Raw genomic sequence first — 19,408 nt, forward strand, 5'->3', positions numbered from 1 at the left:
ATCTGGCACACTAAGATGTTCTGGGCTTCTTCCCTGTTTTCGCTTTTGAAATCAGACATTTCTCCCAGAAGCTCTGGTTCCTTTTACTAGGAAACCAATAGCTGTGTACTAAATGTGTTTTTAAGCCCTTCCGGCTAACAAAGCTAAGAAATATGTGAAATAAGTTTAAAAGTACCACTTCCAAATGTCCATCCTCACACCATTCTTTTTTGCCTTTTCATGTATTCTGTGTTTGTCTCTCTCTTTTCCACAATGAGAACCTTGGCTCCCAACAGCATCAGCATATTTGCATAATCCTACAACACATTTAGAAGTTTCAGAATTGCTGTATCTATACTACTTTGAAACACAAACCTATAAAGAAGAGTTCAAGATTTGTTTGCAGTTCTTTTCCTTTAAAAAATTTTGTTTTGTTTTGTTTGGTGGTTAGGTAATTAGATTTATTTATTTTTAATGGAGTTTCTGGGGATTGAACCAAGGACCTTATGCATGCTAAGCACCCACTCTACCACTGAGCTATACCCACCCCTCTTCTTTTTCTTCTTAACTAAAGGCATAGTCACAGTACTAAGCACAAGTATTTAGGTTTTTAAATTTCCTTATGCAGAAGGTAGCATAGCAGATATATTCTGTACTTTGCTTTTTTTACTTAGCAGTATGTCTCGGAGATCACCCTATGTCAGTTTATATTCCCATTTTGTGGTGGGGCAGTGGAGGTAAAATACATATAAAATAAAACTTATCTTACCATTTTAACTCTTTTAAAGTATATATAGTTCAGTGGTTTCAAATACCTTCATAATATTGTTCAGCCATCACCAGCATTCATCTCCATAACTTTTTTCATTTTGTAAAATTGAAATTCTATACTTATTAAATACTAACTCCCATTACCCCTTCTCCCTGGACCCTGGCAACTCCCATTCTACTTTTTGTTATTATGATTTTGACTACACTATAGGTAGAACCATATAGTAATTGTCTTTTTGTGACTGGCTCATTTCACTTAAAATAGTGTCCTCAGGGTTCATCCATGTTACGGCATACAACAGAATTTCTTTCCTTTTTCAGGTTGAATAATAGCCATCATGTATATGCCACATTTTACTTATCCATTTATTAATGATGGTCATTTGGAATACTTCTATGTTTTGGCTATTATGAATAACATTGCTATGAACATGGGTATACAAATACCTCTTTGAGACCCTACTTTTAATTCTTTTGGTATATACCCAGAAGTGGAATTGCTGGATCATATGGTAATTCTGTTAATTTTTTGAGACACTTCCATACTGTTTTCTACAGCATTTCCACCAACAGTGCACAGATGTTCCAATTTCTTCACGTACTTGCGAACGCTTTTTTCCCCCCAATAATGGCCATCCTAATGGTGTGAGGTGGTATCTCACTGAAGTTTTGATTTACATTTCTATACTGATTGGTGATATTGAACATCTTTTCTGGAGCTTGTTGACCACTGGTTTATTTTTGAAGAAATGTCTGTTGAAGTCTTTTGCTTATTTTTTGAATCAGGTTGGTTGTTTATTTGTTTGTTTTGTTGTTGTTGTTGACTTACAGGAGTTCTCTATATATTCTGGATATTAATTCCTCATCAGATATCTGATTGTGAATATTTTCTCCCATTCTGTGGGTTGTCTTTTTTCATGAAGTCCAGTTTGTCTGTGTTTCTTTTGTCGCCTGTACCTTTGGTGTCATATCCAAGAAATCATTGCTGAATCCAATGTTGTGAAGCTTTTGCCCCATGTTTCCTTGCAAGAATTTTACAGTTTTAGGTCTTAAATTTAGGTCTTTGATCCATTTTGATCTGATTTTTGTATATGGTTTTATGTCAGGTTCCATAACTTTATTCTTTTGCATGTGGATATCTAGTTTTCTCAGCACTACTTCTTTGAAAAGACTGTCCCTTCCCCACCAAAATGCCTTAGTACCCTTGTCAAAAATCGCTTGCCTGAATATATGAAGGGTTATTTGGGGGCTTTCTATCTTATTCCATTGGTCTGTACGTCTGTCTTTATGCTGATGCAGCAGTGTTTTGATTATTGTAGCTTTGTAGAAAGTTTTGAAATCAGGACATGTGAATCCCTTGGGATTCCATATAAATTTAGAATGTGTTTTTGTATTTCTGCCAAAAAGGTCATTGGAAGCTTGTAGGGATTGCACTGAATGTATAGATCACTCTGGGTAGTATTGACATTTTAAGATTTCTAATCCATGAACAAGTGATACTGTTTCCATTTATTTATGTCTTTAATTTCTTTTGGCAGTGTTTTGTAGTTTTCATTGTGTAAGTCTTTCACCTCCTTGGCTAATTTCTAAGTACTTTGTTGTATTATTGTAAATAGAGTTGTTTTCATAATTTCTTTTTCAGATTGTTCATTGTTACTGTATAGAAATGCAGCTGATTTTTATGTGTGTCTTGTAACTTTGCCGAAGTCATTTATTAGCTCTAATGGGTGAGATTTTTGGTTTTTGTGGTTTTTCTTGGTGGAATCTTTAGAGTTTTCTACATATATAGATTATATAATCTGCAAACAGATAATTTTACTTCCTTTTCAATTTGGATGCCTCTTATTTCTTTTTCTTGCCTAATTGCTCTGTTTAGAACTTTCATTGCTGTGTTCAACAGAAGTTATTAAAGTGGGTGTCCTTGTCTTGTTCCTCATCTTAAAAGTGATCAGTCTCTCACCATTGAGTATGATATTCACTGTGGATTTTTCATACATGGCTTTTATTAAATTGAGGTAGTTTCCTTTTATTCCCAGTTTGTTGAGTGTTTTGCCAAGAAAGGGTGTTGAATTTCTTCAAATGCTTTTTCTGCATTAAATGAGATGATCATGTGTTCCCCTCCTTCCTTCTGCTAATGTGGTATATATAGTACATTAATTTTCATATGTTAAACCATTCTTGCATTCCAGGAATACATCCCACTTGGCCATGGTATACAATTCTTTTAATATGCTGCTGAATTTAGTTTGTCCTTATTTTGTTGAGGATTTTTAAATCTCTGTTTATAAGGAGTCTTAATCTCTAGTTTCCTTTTCTTGTAGTGTCTTTGTCTGGATTTGGTATCAGGGTAATGTGGGCCTCATAGAATGAGTCAAGAGTGTGTTCCTTCTCCAGTTTTTGTTAAATTTTGAGAAGGATTGGTATTAATTCTTCCTTAAATATTTGGTAGAATTTACTAGTGAACCAACCGGGTCTTTGTTGGGAGATTTTTGATTATTGATCCAAATTTCTTACTAGTTACAGGTCTATTTAAATTTTCTATTTCTTCATGATGTAGTCTTATTAGATCTTGTATATATAGAAATTTGCCCATTTCATCTAGGTTTTCCAGTTTTTTGGGGTATAGTTGTCCATAGTACTCTCTTGTAATCCTGTTTTTGTTTTTTTTCTGTTGAATTGGTAGTAATGTCCTGACTTTCCTTTCAGATTTTTGTATTTTGAGCCCTTTTTTTCTTAGTCTCTTTTCTTCCTAGTCCATCCATTTGTCAGTTTTGTTGGTTTGTTCAAAGAATCAACTCTTGGTTTCAATAATTTTTAAAATTATTTTTCTATTCTCTATTTCATTGATCTCTGCTTTAACAAGTATTATTTCCATCCTTCTGCCAGCTTTTGGTTTAGCTTGTTTAATCCATTCACATTTAAAGTAATTACTGATGAGAAGGAACTCTTCTCATTTTGTTCTTTGGTTTCTATATGCTTTATAGCTTTTTTTTTTTTTTTGTCTCTTATTTCCTGCATTACTGTTTTCTTTGTTCAGCTGATTTTTTTTTTGATAGTTTAAATTCCTTTCTCATTTCCTTTTGTGTATATTCTATAGCTATTTTCTTTGTGGTTACCATGAGGATTACATTTAACATCATAAAGTTATAACACTCTTATGTAAATTTATACTAGCTTAATTTCAATAACATAAAAACTATTCCTTTACATCTCTGTCCCAATGTCTTTTAATTGATGATGCCCCCAAGTTACATCTTTATACATTGTCTGCCCCAAAGCATAAAATAAAAATGATTTTTAATGTGTTCTTCTCTTAAGTTGTGTAGAAAATAAAATTTGGAGTTATAACCCAAAGTAACAGCACTAACTTTTTAAAATTTTGATTTAATTTAAAAAATCTATTTTATTTTTGTTATTGGGGGGGGGGTAGGTTTATTTATTTATTTATTTTTAGCGGAAATACCTAGAATTGAACTCAGGACTTTGTGCATTCTAAGCATGTGCTCTAGCACTTGAGCTATATCCTCCCCCCAGCACTAGCTTTTAGATTAATACTTTTTAAAAAGGATTTCTTTCTTAAATCATGTAGAAAACAAAAAAGTAGAGTTACAGGCTAAAAAATGTCACTAGCTTTTGTAATTGCCCTTGTATTTATGTCTGTTGAGAGCTTTATTTCTTCACATGGCTTCTTGTTACTGCCTCATGTTCCTTCATTTCACCCTGCAGGACACCCTTGAGCATTTTCACAAGCCAAGTTTAGTGGTAATGAACTTTCTCAGATTTCGTTCGTATAGAAATGTCTCTCTCCTCACTTTTGAAGAACGGTTTTGCCAGATACAGGATTCTTGGTTGACAATGTTTTTCTTGTAACACTGTGAATATATCAGCCCACTGTCTTTTGGAACTTTTTTTTTTTTAATGGAGATACTGGATTGAACCCAGGACCTCATGCATGCTAAGCATATGCTCTACCACTGAGCTATTACCCACCCCCACTGTCTTCTGACTTCCAAAGCTGATGAGAAATCTGCAGATAATCTTATTGAGGATTCTTTGTATGTGATGATTTGCTTCTCTGTTGCTTCTTTCGAAGGTCTATATTTGACCTTTGAGAGTTTGATGATAATGTGTCTTGCTGTGAGTGTTCTTGAGTTCATCTTGCTTGGAGTTCCGTGAGTTCCTTGGAAGTTTGTATTCATGTCTTTCACCAAATTTGGAGACTTTGCATCTATTCCCCACCCCTCCCAATATCCTCTGCCACTTTAATTGTCTTCTGGGACTTCTAAAGTGTATATGTTTATCTGTTTAATGGTATCCCACAGGTTCCTTAGGGTCTGTTAATTTTTTTCAGTCTTTCTGCTTTCTGTTCCTCTGACACAGTTTCCAGCATCCTATCTTCAAGTGTATTGATTCTTTCATCTTCCTGCCCCAACCTGTCTTGAATCCCTTTAGTGATTTCTTTTTAAAATTTCAATTATTGTACTTTTCAGCTTCAGAATTTCCTTTTGATTCTTTTTTAGTTTTTTTAGTCTCCATTGAGTTTTCTCTTGTTAATACATCATTTTCTTGACTTTAACCTACATTTTTCCTTTAGTTCGTAGAACATCTTTAGGTTGGTTGTTTTGAAGTCTGTCTTGTAGACCTGCTATCAGGTCTTTTACAGGGACAGTTTCTTTCGATTTTTCTTTTTTTCCTTTTGAATGGACCATACTTTCTATTTCTTTGTATGCTTTGTGATTTTCTTGTTGAAAACTGGACATATAAAACTAATAATATGGTAACTCTGGAAATCAGATTCTCTCTCTTCCCTAGGGTTTGAAGTTTTTGGTTTTTGGATCTGTGTCAAGAATCAGCCCAAAGTATAAACTGTAAGGCTTTTTAGGTCTTTTTTGAGCCTTTTCCTGGGCATATGCAGTCACTTAGGAATTTTCTTTGTATATACATTTGTTTTGAATGTCTTAGTCATCAACCTCTGTCTCCTAAAAGGGGGAAAAGAAAAACAAAGGGGAGGGGCACTAGCCCTTTAAATCCCCTGGAAGTTACTTTAGCTGATGGGACAGGTGCTTTGAACAGTTGACAAGGGGGTGCAACACAGTGGCTGTCCCCTCTTTGTACCTGTTGTCAGAAGCAGCAATTGGGGATCAGAGCACAGATCCATGATATTTGAGGACAGAGTCCAGGACTCCCACAAGCTAAGTGTGGGCAGATCTAGGAACACGTACTGGTGGTTGCAGGTAGGAGGGCATGAACAGCTGTTACTGTGGTAAGAGGTGAAATTGATGGAAATGAACCATAGTTTACTGCCCAAACTTTCCTCTGGAAGTTGTAAGTGTGGTTATTAAATCCTTTGTTTACCCTTTTCTTTCCTTATTCTTGAAAATGCTTCTCCACTGTTACATTTCTCTGTATTTTGCTTGTTAAGTCAGATGACCATCTAATGCTCTAATTTGTTTGATCTTTTTATGTGGAGTCCCTGAAGATTTTTTTATGTACCTTTAAATTTAATACTTATACTGTGATATGTGTCAGACTTGATCTGGGTCAGTTTTCCCAGATACTTGGTAGGTTCTTTCAGTGTGTTGATTTAGGTCTTTTTTGATTTCTGGAAAGTTTTCCTTGATAGTAGTTTTAAATATTCATTTTCCCACCCAGGAACTTCACGTATATGTGTGTTGGATCTTCTTTGTCTTTTTTCTATATCAGCACTCAATCTTAGATTTTTTTTTTTTTTACTTCTTTCTTTTAAAAAATTTCCGCCTCTTGTTTCTTGCATTTCTTCCTCTTAATAAAATTTTATTCAACTCTATTCTTCCTTCGATGCTTTGTAACTTGGTTTTGATATGATTTTGTCTTTTTCTTTCCCAAGTTTAATGAACCCTTGTTTCATCTTTTCGTTGGAGGTATTTTTTCATATCCCAAAATGTTTATTAAGAATATTTAATTCACTTTAAAGTGTTACATTTTTCTTCTGATTTGTTGTTGTTTATTGGATGGGTTTTTCTCAGCTTTAAAGTGTGGGTTTGCTTTTTTTTTTTTTTTTAAAAATTCTTTAACAGTAGCTGTATGTGGAATTGGTTTGAATCTTCTTATTTCTTGGCATTTAATTGACAGGGTTCCTAATTCAAAAGCACTCTTCTGTCAATTTAGTGATGTGATGTTTCTTCAGTGGGTGATAATGTTACTGCTGGTCATGGTAGAGAGGAGAAGGGTTGTTTTTCTTTTCATTTTGTAAGATTCTGAATTTTACTTCTTTATTTTATTCTTTTTCTTCACCACCCAGGAATGCTGAAAACTGGGTCATATCTAGTTTTATCTAGGGTACCATTATCCTTCTGACTCAAAGTCTATATATAGACTTTTTGAAATTATTACTTCAGTGGTAGCAAGGGAGAATTATATTAAATAAATAATAACTAAATAAATTAGTACTATAAAAGGTCAACTCCTTTTTTATTTTAGTTATTTTATGTGGGTTTTTCCTGTCTTTATTGTCTAATTTATCCTGTATGAGTATGTAGAAGACATGTACTCATGGTTATTGGTTGCTGAAACATTTATATGCTATTCATTGTTCAGTTGAGGTCTCAGCTGTAATATAGTTGTAGAGAGATGGTATGAATTTTGCCCTACTGCTTTAATTGGTTTGTTACATTTAGCAGCGTCTATCACTTCTCTGGACCCATCTGTAAAGATGAGGTTGAGGAGAACATTTACCTATCAGAATTATGATTGAATGAGATCAACTTTGTAAGGTTCCTGAAACATTTAATCAAATATTTATTGTTTCAAATACTCAAGGTCCCTAAAAGCCTGTGCTTGAAGAGGAATGGTGAATCCTATTGGTAACATCTTTGCTTTCCAGGTTGCTGGAGGAGCCAATATGACTCAGATTTCAGAAGCACTGAACCGGTATAGGAATAGGTCATGTTTTATGAAGGAAGCCCTCTACAGGCTCTTCACAGAGACATTTTCAATGCAGGTAACCATGCCTGCTATATTAAAGGTAACTACACCTCAAAAATGTAGTTTTTATTATCACTTTTACTTGGTTCAATTAAAGTTGTTCACCAAACACACTGAATACAGTAACTTATATGCCTTATTCTACTTTGAGTCAAAGTGCCCTCATAGAGAAAGGAAACAATGTTAGATTTAAACTGACAGATTATCTCTTGTTTTGAGCATCAGAATCCATTTGAATCATCAAAATTATTGGATTTGGTCTTAGAAGACGATTATAGAACCATTGCACTATTTTGCCTAAAACAGTACTTAATGTATAAACATGAATTCACTTTGCCCTAAACATTGTTTTTTATTTATTCATTTGTTTACTCTTTAAAAATCTTAAATATAATTTTCTGAAAGAAAACACAACAGTATCTCCAATAAGAATGTAACAAAATAACAATAATTGAAGATAGCCAAATCTATCATTTTAAAATATTTTGTAAATAAAGTAAAATTACCAGTATCAATAGGGCCATATTTTTCTTTGGTTTATAGAAGGATGAATTTATATTAAATGTAATTGGCAGTATTAAGTGGTTTGGGAAAGAAAACTGCAGTTTTTTAAAATTAAATGGAACTAACATAAAAATGAAGAGTCTTAAAGTCACCTTGTTCTTATTATTTGTAATTCTTTGCAGTTCCATAAAAAGAGGGCTATTTCTGCACTCATGGGAGATTAGATATAGTCATACTTAAAAGCAGTATTTTATAAAGGAAACAGCTCTGGATCTTTGTTTCCCATCTGTAATGAGGAGATTAAATTGCATGTTCTAAAATTCCTTTTCATATCTATGATTGTATGATTTTTTTAACTTAAACACCATCATGTTTCTTTTGCTTTCTACATGTTTACATTGCCGATGATGGAGGTCTATTGAAATCCTAAGAGCAGTTGAGCAATATAGAAAAAAGGCATTTTCCATATTAGAAGTATATTCTAGGTCTGATTTCACACTGCTGTCAAAGTGAGGGGCTCTGGTGTCTCAAAACCATGGTTCATGCGTATATCAGCAGACTGGTCTCTGAGGTGAGATGGGACTATTAAATGAAATGGATCACGTCCCTAAATATTAGAGCAGGTGTGGTCTAAGTCTAGTACAACATCTTCATTTTACATTTGTTTCTAGGTTTTACAGTCTGTCTTCTACTTACCTTTCTAATGTTAGGTTTTACCGCTTTTCAGATTCTTCCAGATTCAAATTTCTTCCTCCTTTCTTGGTGGATTCATCCCATCTGTTTGTCCACCCTGTGTTTCTCCTTGTCACATTTCCCTTCCCTAGGAATTCCTTCTCCATTTTACTCCTACCTCTATCTCCTGTCCAAATCCTGAGAACTTGCCTAAATGTGCTTTGTGTGAAGTCTTTGGCTTCTGTATCAGAAATGATTGCTCCCTGCATAGCTATTTGGCATAGTACTTTTTTTATACCTCTTTTATGGTGCTTTTTTTTTTTATGGTGCTTTTTTTCACGTCCCTAACAATGTTATTTTTTCCATAGCTTATTTCTTTCACAGGGTTTTATGCTAAGGGATAGGGTGTAAGTGATCCATGTTGTGTTCCCTGTAGTGCTTATCAGAATGCCTTAGATAGAGGGAGGCTCAATAGATGATTTTGAAATCACAGATGAGGAAACAGAGGTCCAGAGAAAGGAAGTGACTTGCCTAAAGTCACACAGCTAGTTAATGTCTGCATTTGGATTGGAAGGTATTGCTGATGTCCTAAAAAATAAGTGCTGAGGGTGGGGGATATCTATTAACTTTTTGTCCTGAGGAGCAAATATTTTTGGCAACTAAGACAAAAACAGGAGTGTATAAAGAATGCTAATGTTGTCATATGCCACTAAAAACAAGTTTATCTTCAGCTTGTGGCTATAGGAATGCGGAATCATCCATTGGATTTTCCAGTACAGTTCACAGCCAGTGCTTGCGCCCTCAACTTAACACGCCAGGGCCTGGCCAAGGGGATGCCTGTTCGTCTGCTGTCAGAGGTTACCTGTCTACTTTTCAAGGCTCTGAAAAATTTTCCCCATTACCAGCAGGTAATTTGAATTGAATATTTGTGCTTCTTACTTCAGGACAAATATATGAAAAGTAGGTATTATTTAGTTCTGATTTTTCATCCTATCCAAGAGAAAGAGAGAGACTAGAAAAGGAATTCATATTTGTTACAGAAAAAATAAGAAATAAAATATATATAAGAATTAGGGTTAACCTACTTCAAAAAGATACCTGCACCCCAGTGTTCATAGCAGCACTATTTACAATAGCCAAGACATGGAAACAGCCTAAATGTCAATCAACAGATGATTGGATAAAGAAGATGTGGTATATTTATACAATGGAATACTATTCAGCCATAAAAAGACAACATAATGCCATTTGCAGCAACATGGATGTTCCTGGAGAATGTCATTCTAAGTGAAGTAAGCCAGAAAGAGAAAGAAAAATACCATATGAGATTGCTCATATATAGAATCTAAAAAAAAAAAAAAAAAAAAAAAAAGAACATAAATACAAAACAGAAAGAGACTCAGACATAGAATACAAACTTGTGGTTGCCAAGGGGGAGAGGGGGTGGGAAGGAATAGACTGGGACTTCAAAATTTGTAGATACTGACAGGCATATGTAGAAAAGACAAACAAGATTATACTGTATAGCACAGGGAAATATATACAAGATCTTGTGGTAGCTCACAGCGAAAAAAATGTGACAATGAATATATGTATGTTCATGTATAACTGAAAAATTGTGCTCTACACTGGAATTTGACACAACATTGTAAAATGACTATAACTCAATAAAAGTTAAAAAAAAAAGGAAAAGAAATAAATTAGAATTCATCAAAATTAAAAGCTTCTGCTCAAACATACACACAGACATTAAAAAATGAAAAGGTAAGCCAGGGGCTGGGGAAAATGTTTATTTCATAAATATGACACAGGACTTTTACCCAGAATATAAAGAATTCTTAACTCAGTAGCATAAGACAAAAATGCCAGTTTTTTAAAAAAGCAAAAGATTTGAACAGATACTTCACCAAAGATATGCAGATGACAAATGAGCACATGAAAAGATACTCAGTGTCTTTGTTTATCAGGGAGATGCAAATTAAAGGCATACTTGGATACCACTGCACACCTAGATACCACTACGTACCCCCTAGATTGGTTGAAATTTTTAAAATGGCAATATCAAGTATTGACAAGGGTGTAGATCAACTGAAGTTCTCATGTGTTGATGTTAACAGTGTAAAATGATACAACCACCAGTTCAGCAGTCTGATAATTTCTTTAAAAGTTGGACATACAGCTTTCATATTACCCAGTCATTTCACTCCTGGAGAAGTGAAATCATGTAACCATATTAAGACTTATACACAAATGTTCATAATATCTTTATTCATAGCCTCCCTGATCTGAAAACTTCCCAAATGTCCAGCAACAGATGAACAAATTGTTTTATATTCATATAAGAAAATGCTTCTTGGTGATAAGAAGGAATGAAGTACTGATACGTGCAACATGGATGAATCTCAAAAACATTATATGCTAAGCAAAATAAGCCAGACATAAAAGAGTAGATACTGTATAATTTTATTTCTGTGAAACCTTAGAAAAGAGTAATCTATAATGCTGTAGTTTTCTTGGGCTGGGATTTGCAAGGTTGGGATTGATTGGAAGAGGGAACAGTGGAACTGTTTCCTCTGTTAAAAGAATCTGTATTTCCACTTTCTCTTGAAAAGTTGGATAATCCTTCTCAATTAAATCTTAATTCCTGCATGGCAATCATCATTTGGAGTTGAGTAACAGCCGCCCCTGTAAAAGGCCATAAATTCTCCAGTTTGTGGCAATTCCTACCACTGCCCCATTGTTTTACACTCAGCCTTCTTCACTTGTTTATGTTACTGCTTAGTTTTTATTGGCATTTCAGATTTGCTACCCCTGCCTCAAACACTATACTGCTGTCATACTGGCCTACTCATGGCATTTCGAAGAGAAGTTACATTTTTCTATTCCTATGGCTTTCCCAGGAGGCCTTTTCTCTTTGTTTCCTACGTGTAAAGGCCTAGTTCACCCCCTAGCAATCGTAGCTAGAAAGTAGAAGCTGTATCACAAAGTTAGCTATTAGTTCTAGGAAGGACATTTGTCTTTCAGTAGATGGGCAAGGCTTCTGGTAATTAATTTGGACTGACACACAGGCAGGCAGCGTTCCAGGGGTTAAGGGGTAAGGTAGACTGTCTCTTTGCCAAAAAAAGAAAAAGATTGTTCTTTAGGCAAAGGTGAATGTTACAGAGTTTAATAAGATTAAATGAAGAACTTGGAGAGGGTCAGGTACACATTGAGCTCTCAATAAGAAATGCTTATTGATAGCACCTTCCAAATGCTTAAAACCTTTATTTAGAATGAGTATACATTTGCTCAGAATTGTTTTCCTTTATTTCCTTAAAGTTACAGAAGAACTGTCTTCTCTCCTTAACCAATTCCAGGATTCTTGTGGATGTTCCATTTGACAGGCAAGTATAAAATTTAACTATCTGATTTTGGGGTGTTGATCACTGTTACTCTGAGCATTGTTGTCTTTTGGTTATTAGCCTAGCAAGAGTCTAATTAAGACTGGGATAAGGTGTTTAGGCAGAATGTTCTGTTGAGCTTCTTCCAAGAAGTGTTTAGAAGTACTGTACTTACAAATGTCTACCAAGTGTAATTCCATTTCAGGTCAGTGGGGGTGGGAGGAACATGGGCTCCAGAGAGTCAAACATCGAATCAAGTTCTAGCTGTTCCATTATCTTTGCATTAGTTTCCTCATCTGCAAAATAGTAACTCTTAATGAAGATTGGATATGATAATGTTTATAAGGTACTTGTCACAGTGCCTAGCTTAGACCTATAAGCTGTTCTAAATATTAGCTATTCTTTTTATTATTATTTTACTGATAGTAATTTTAAAAATCATCATCATAGACTCCAGAGTGATTCCTCTTGAGGCTGTTATAATCTCTCAGATTTGTGAGTTCAAAAACATAGTTGCTGCCAACAGGAAAATTAAGCACAGTTTGACATGAACAAAGCCTATATCATTTGTGGATGCAGGGTTGTAGGCTAAGCCATTCTCAAATCTAATTAAAGTGTGTACTTAAAATGGGAATTGACTTTTAAAAATAGAGTAGGGAAAGTGGTCTTCCTCATTTAAAAAAAAAAAAAGAAATCTGTATTTCCCCTTTCTCTTGATGAATTGGAAGATCTTTCTCAAGTCAGTCTTCATTCCTGTATGGCAATCACCAGTTGGAGCTGAGGAACAACTGCGCCTATAAAAGGGCATGAGTTCTGTCTGCTTAGTGATTTGTTTCCTGTGGCATTTTAGCAATATCTACAATTCAGATTATCAATTATTACCTCTTGAGGAACTTATTTCCTTTTTCAGTCCCATCATAGTAGAAATCAAATGCTAAAAAATAAATCTTTCTTGAATCTGTCCATCTTTCTTTGAATCTTGGGCATTTTGCTCACATTCTTTTTTGCACATTGTCCTTTTCCTCTTCTGATCTTTTTACCAAGTGCTCTTGATTTTCATAGCTCAGGCTTTAGAAGTCCAAGACTATTTTTTGTTAAACAGGATTTATTGGGGAGGCTAAATGATTTCTTCACTTCGCACATACAGGGTCACAAGCTTTACTGTGAGAAAAATACTGTTTTTTAGGTTTGATGCTGCCAAGTTTGTTATGAGATGGCTCTGTAAGCATGAAAACCCCAAGATGCAAACAATGGCAGTAAGCATCACCTCAATTCTAGCCTTGCAGGTATGTGATTGCTCAAGGCAAAATTTCTTTATCCCTAGTCTTGTTGGAGCTTTGATGTAAGTCTAACATTTCACTTTTGACTTTCTGTTTACTTATAGCTCTCACCTGAGCAAACTGCACAACTTAAAGAAGAGCTCTTCATGGCAGTTAAGGTAGATTAATTGTCACTTTTATAACATCTTTTTTCCCAGTACAAGTAATTTATGAACATAGTTTAAAAAATTTAAATCATTCCGAAAGGCCTGTAAAATGAATTAAAACTATTTCTTCTGGTATTTCTAAATAAAATGCTTATAACTGAAGTTACATGATTTATCAGTTTTAGATGTGATGTAGTGATTCTGCTGCTATGGTAAATAAAAATTTAGCATTCTTACATATATCTCTACAAATCACTTCCTTTCCCAACCTCTAGTAAGTTTATATTACAGTTTTTAATAAGTCAGTATTTACATTATGATTATGCTAACACTGATCATGAAAAATGTACACCATTGTTTTATTTTGCACTTCTCTTATTCTGAGATGAGAGTTGAGCCTTTTTTTTTTTTTTTTTTTAAGAACCATTTATAATTCCTGAACTGTCCATTCATGGGCTTTAGTTTTTCTTTTGGGTTGCTGGCTTTTTTCTCAAAGGATTTCTTTATATGTATAAGATGCATATATTTTTCCCCAGTTGGCTATTTGTCTGTTTTTACTTATTTTATGGTATATTTTACTATGCTGTAATGTTTTACTTTTTATGTTGTCAAATTTATTCTTTTCATCTGTGACTGGGATTGATTGCACACTATCTATGAGTTATTTAGTTTTCCCTTATTCCACGGAGTATTTTTCAATCTATGGTTTATTTTTTCTTTCTTTTAACATGTAAATATTTTTTCTTCTCAGTGTCTGCCCAGTTGCCTCTCTAACCTTTATTGAATAATTCATCTTTTCTCCACTGTCACGCAGTGCCACCTTTATCATATATTAAATTCTCATGTATATTTGCATCTATTTCTGGACTTTATTCTGTTTGGTTAATTCATATATGTATTTATGTGCTGTTGTGCTGTTTATTTACTAGCATTATAAATCCTTTAAGAGTTAAGATCTTTCCATGTGTTTCTTTCAGTTATGCTTATCTTTTTTTCTATATGAACACCAGTATCCGCTTATCTATTTCCAAAAAGCCCTGTTTTCTTTGGGATTGTGTTTAAGTTTATAGATTGACTTTGAAGAATTGACATCTCTCTCATAATGATTCTTTCTGAGAATATGTATATTATTCCGTTTAGTCAGTCTTACATGTCCTCCAGAAGTGTGTGGATGTTTTCTTCATGTTGATACTGTGTATTTCTTACATTTATTCCTACAGCTTTCACCTGTTGCACTGCTGTTAAAAGTGGGATCTTTTGATATTTGGTAGCTAGCCGGTAGGTTTGGGGATAAAGCAAAACAAATAAGAAAACAAATAAGAAAACCAGTAGAGAGTGGAGTCTTAGAATCCAAGAAAAACACTTCAAGAAAAATTGAGCAATTATGTCAAGTGCTATTTAGTGATTGAGTGAGATGAGGACAGAGAGTTGACCATTGGATTTGGCAGGATGGAAACCATTAGTTATCTTGCTTACATCATTTTAGTCGGGTAGTGGGACAAAACCTGATTGGCAATATATAATGATGAGCAAATGGGAGGTGAGAAATGCAGACAACTTTTGGACATATTGTAATGAGAAAGCAGAGAAATAAAGATAGCTATATGGGGCTAGTAGTTTTTTCCCCTAAGATTAAGATGTATTTTATACCTATGAGAGTAAGTCTGAAAAGAGGAAAATTGATGACGTAGGCAAGACAAAGGGAAATGATTTTGATGCCAAATTTTTATGTGTGTGTAGGAATTGTATATAGAGCAGACGTAAACATACTGGCTTTAGATTGGAGCAGAAAGGAAGACAGAGTACAATGAGCACATTGATGCAACTGCAAGTAGTGTGGTAGATTTTGTTAGGAAGAATAGCAGTAGTTCTCAGTGAAAAATTCGATGAAGTAATCAAATGAGAGGAGTGAAAAAGATGGCAATTAAAGTTTGAGGAGTGTGAATTATGAAATAGTAGCCTTTGGAGCAAATTCATTGAGAAATATACTAGGATTGAATGCCATTTTGAAAATTTTTGACAGATATTCAAAGTGAAACTCAAGCACAATATTTTTCAGTATTCAGATATTTGGGAGTGGGGTATGACTGAAGTAGGGTTTAACTAAGGTAGGAGTTTTGACAAGATGATGTGATGGAAGAACACTAAAGTTATTGGGAATACTAACAATATAAATAGAGATAGAGAGATAGACATACTGATAGAGAGCAAGTACTTAAAGTAACACGGAGGGAAGGATAGTGCTCTAATTCTGGGAGAAACAGTTTTAGGTAGTGGTACCAAAAGTTCAGTCTTTAGATGAAAACAATCTAGGTTCAGCCAATAACTAGCCATAGACTTTAGATAATTTACTTATTTCCTCTCTGCCTCAGATTCTTCATCTGAAAATCTGGCATCTGACGTAAGAGGAATATTTTGCAGTTATTTTGAGTATCATTAAGATCAAATATGTAAAGTGTCTTCCCATGGGCCTGACCATAGCTGTCATTACTTTCAGGGCCAGCTTTACTTCCCCTGCTCCCTCCCTTGCCTTGCTTCCACTCACTCTGTTGGCTGTGTAGGTGATTGTTACGGTGTTGTGTGCACTCTCATATTCTTCTTTTGGCTCTCACAGCTTTATTTTTGTGAATTCTCTTGACATATTCTCTCCTGGTTGGGTAAAATATTTGAGGTGGTCTCATTCCTTCTGAAAACAGACATAGTCTGATTTGCTTAGTGTTGTTATATTTTATGTATCTTTTTGTTAGCTAGTTAAGTGGAAATGGCTATCTTTTTCCTTTCATGTGGCCGTCTAATATGCTTGAAAGAAAGCATGAATACTAGCTTAACTTGTGTCTGGAAATATTCTGATCTGAAATGGTATGTTGGAATCTGTGTTAAAGTAAGTCAGTTGTTTCCTCAAGCTATAGTGCTAGTGTTGTCCTCTCATCATACTGACCTGTTCAGTGGCGTAGAACATCAGACTTTTTGGGTTTTTTTTTGCCTAGAATATCCTCCCCCTTTTCATTCCCCGTATCCCCACTCCTTGCTTAGCTGGCTTATCTTCTTTTTCTTCTGATCTCAGTTTACATATTGCCTTTGTATGGAGGCTTCTGTCGCCCACCTTTTCTAAAGAAAATTCTTAGATTTTTATGTATTTCCTTCAGAGCATTTACCAAAACTTAAAATTCTTTTATTTAGCTGAGAAAAATCCACTATCTTTTTTTTTTTAATCCATCTCTGTTACCTGAATAAGTGCCTGACTCCAGAAAGTGTTGACTAAACATTCTCAATAAATGAATGGAGTAGGTAATATGTATGAGCTTCTGTGCTTATTAAACTTTAATTTTTTCCTTTTGATTCTCATAAAAAACCCTAGAAAATAGGAGTAACTCATAGAGAGAAAGTGGGTCACAAAGCTATTACATGTTAGCACTTGGGTGTAGAACCTAGGTTTGGTTCTAAAGCTTTCCTTAACTATTGCTTTCCTTTTACTGGAATTGAGTCAGTCATTAGGGCATCTAACTCCCTGTCTCTTTGGTTTTTAGGAACTTCTAGCAATAGTAAAACAAAAGACTACTGAGCATTTAGATGATGTCACCTTCTTGTTTACTTTGAAAGCACTTTGGAATCTTACAGATGAGTCTCCAGCTGCCTGCAAGCACTTTATTGAAAATCAAGGATTGACAATCTTCATCCAAGTCTTGGAGGTGGGAAGACAGGATTGAATTTATGTGTAAAGTTCTTTTCTTCATGATAAAGTAACCTGTATATTCTTTCCACAGACGTTTTCAGAGTCAACAATACAAAGCAAAGTACTTGGTCTTTTGGTAAGGTGAATTGTTTTGAGTTAATACTAATTATTTACAAAAATAAGAGAACTAACACTTGTGTAGTACCTACTATATGCTAGGCACTTTTATAAGCAGTTTATATGCATTAACTTGTTTAATCTTCACACTAGCCTTATAAAATAAATACCATTATATGTGAGTCATCTATTGTAAACAAACTACAGCTTAAAACAACAGCCATTTTATTTGTTTATAAATCTGTGGGTCAACAGTTTGAACTCAGCTCATCTGAACAGTTCTGCTGTTCTCATGTGGAATTACTCATATAGCTGCTGTCATCTGGTGGCTCAGCTAGGGCTAGATGCTCTAGGATGGCCTGACTCTTCTCTGACCATTGGTGCAGATTGTTAGCTGGGCCTCGTGTCTCCATGGGCTTCTTCACTTAGCAGTTTCAGGGCAGCGATAGAAGACAAGTCTCACTGTACAAGTCCTTCTTAAATGTCTGCTTATGTCACATTTTCTAATGTCTCATTGGTCAAAGCAGATTACATGTTCTGGGGTGTTTCCAACAACCACTTCTCAAACTCTGACACCAACTGGGTATCCTGCAGTTCAATTCAGTTCAGTTCTGCCACTGGCTAAACAGAGTTAGCATCAGATCCCACAAGTTAAAAGGCTCAGTCCCACAAGTCTCCCTCCACTTTGGCTGCCAACCATTAACAGGGTGAACCCTACTGCTGACTGACTGACTATAAATTGGGGTTTTCCACGACCGCCTTCTCAGGTTGGTAATTTGCTAGAATGAATGCTCACAGAAATTGGGAAGGCACTTTCCCTGCTAATAACAATTTATTGTAAGATACAACTCAGAAACAGTCAGATGGAAGAGATATGAAGGGCAAGGAAGGAAGGATGTGTGCAGAGCTTCCATGCCCTCTCTGGGTACACCACCCTCCCAGCACCTCAGTGTGTTCACCAACCCAGAAGTTCTTCAAACCCCATTGTTTAGGGGTTTTTATGAGGGCCTCATCACATAGGCATGCTTGATTATTAATTTAGTCTTCAACCTCTCTCCTCTCCCCCTGAGGTTGTGGGGTAGGGCTGAAAGTTCCAGGCTTCTAATCAAGGTTTGGTCTTTCTGGCATCCAGCCCCCATTTGGAAGCTATCTGGTTGCCTGCTCAGAGTTACCTCATTAGAACAAAGATGCTCCTATCACTCCAGAAATTCCAAGGAATTTTAAGAGCTCTGTGTCAGGAACTAGGGACAAAAACCAAGTATGTATTTCTTATGCCTATGGATAGGCCCAGATTAAAGGAGAAGGCTGCCCCTTGATGGGAGGGGGAGCAAAATCACATTGCTAAAGGGCATATATACAGGGATAGGAAGAGCTGCATTATGTTCTGTATTCACCCATACATCATAACATTTTATAGATACTTAAGGCAGAGAGTGGCCCTTACCCTATGTTACATAGGTAGTAAGAGACAGTCAGAACTCAAATTCAGGCAGTCTGGCTCCAGACCCTCTAATATTAGCCACTTTACTATACTTCTTTAAGAAGGCAGTTGATTTTTTTAGAAATACTTTTGTTTATACTTTTATATTTCCTCTCTATTAAAATATCTTTTATTGAGAAATTTCTTTGTTTCCTAAAGATAAAGGTGAAGATTTACAGAAAGTAATGAAGACATACTGTAAGCCCCTGCAGTTTGCTAGGCTGGTGTTGTGGATGACACAGATAAGTGAAATATATCAAGCTGGTGGTACTTCTAATGTTGGGGAGGTGGTGTTAGACTCTTATACAGATAGCTGTCTAATTTACAACCGACTACAGTAAGTGCTAGAAAGGAGGCACCAAGTCTCATGAGAGCGTTTGATTCTAGATCATGAACTCCTTGAAAGCAGGGACTGTGTTTTTCCCTTTGTATCCCTAGCACAT

General features: G+C 35.2%; 1 protein-coding gene across 1 annotated transcript in view; it reads left to right on the top strand.

Annotated features, from left to right (window-relative positions):
• ZYG11A (zyg-11 family member A, cell cycle regulator) overlaps positions 1-19,408 on the top strand; it is a 55,107-nt gene that overhangs the window by 28,368 nt on the left and 7,331 nt on the right. The window contains 7 exon segments of the mRNA XM_032494652.1: positions 7,613-7,753; positions 9,621-9,797; positions 12,208-12,272; positions 13,456-13,555; positions 13,654-13,707; positions 17,223-17,384; positions 17,460-17,504. Coding sequence (XP_032350543.1) covers positions 7,613-7,753; positions 9,621-9,797; positions 12,208-12,272; positions 13,456-13,555; positions 13,654-13,707; positions 17,223-17,384; positions 17,460-17,504 — 744 coding nt within the window.

This window comes from Camelus ferus, chromosome 13 (genome assembly GCF_009834535.1).
Source record: "Camelus ferus isolate YT-003-E chromosome 13, BCGSAC_Cfer_1.0, whole genome shotgun sequence".
Taxonomy (NCBI): Eukaryota; Metazoa; Chordata; class Mammalia; order Artiodactyla; family Camelidae; genus Camelus; species Camelus ferus.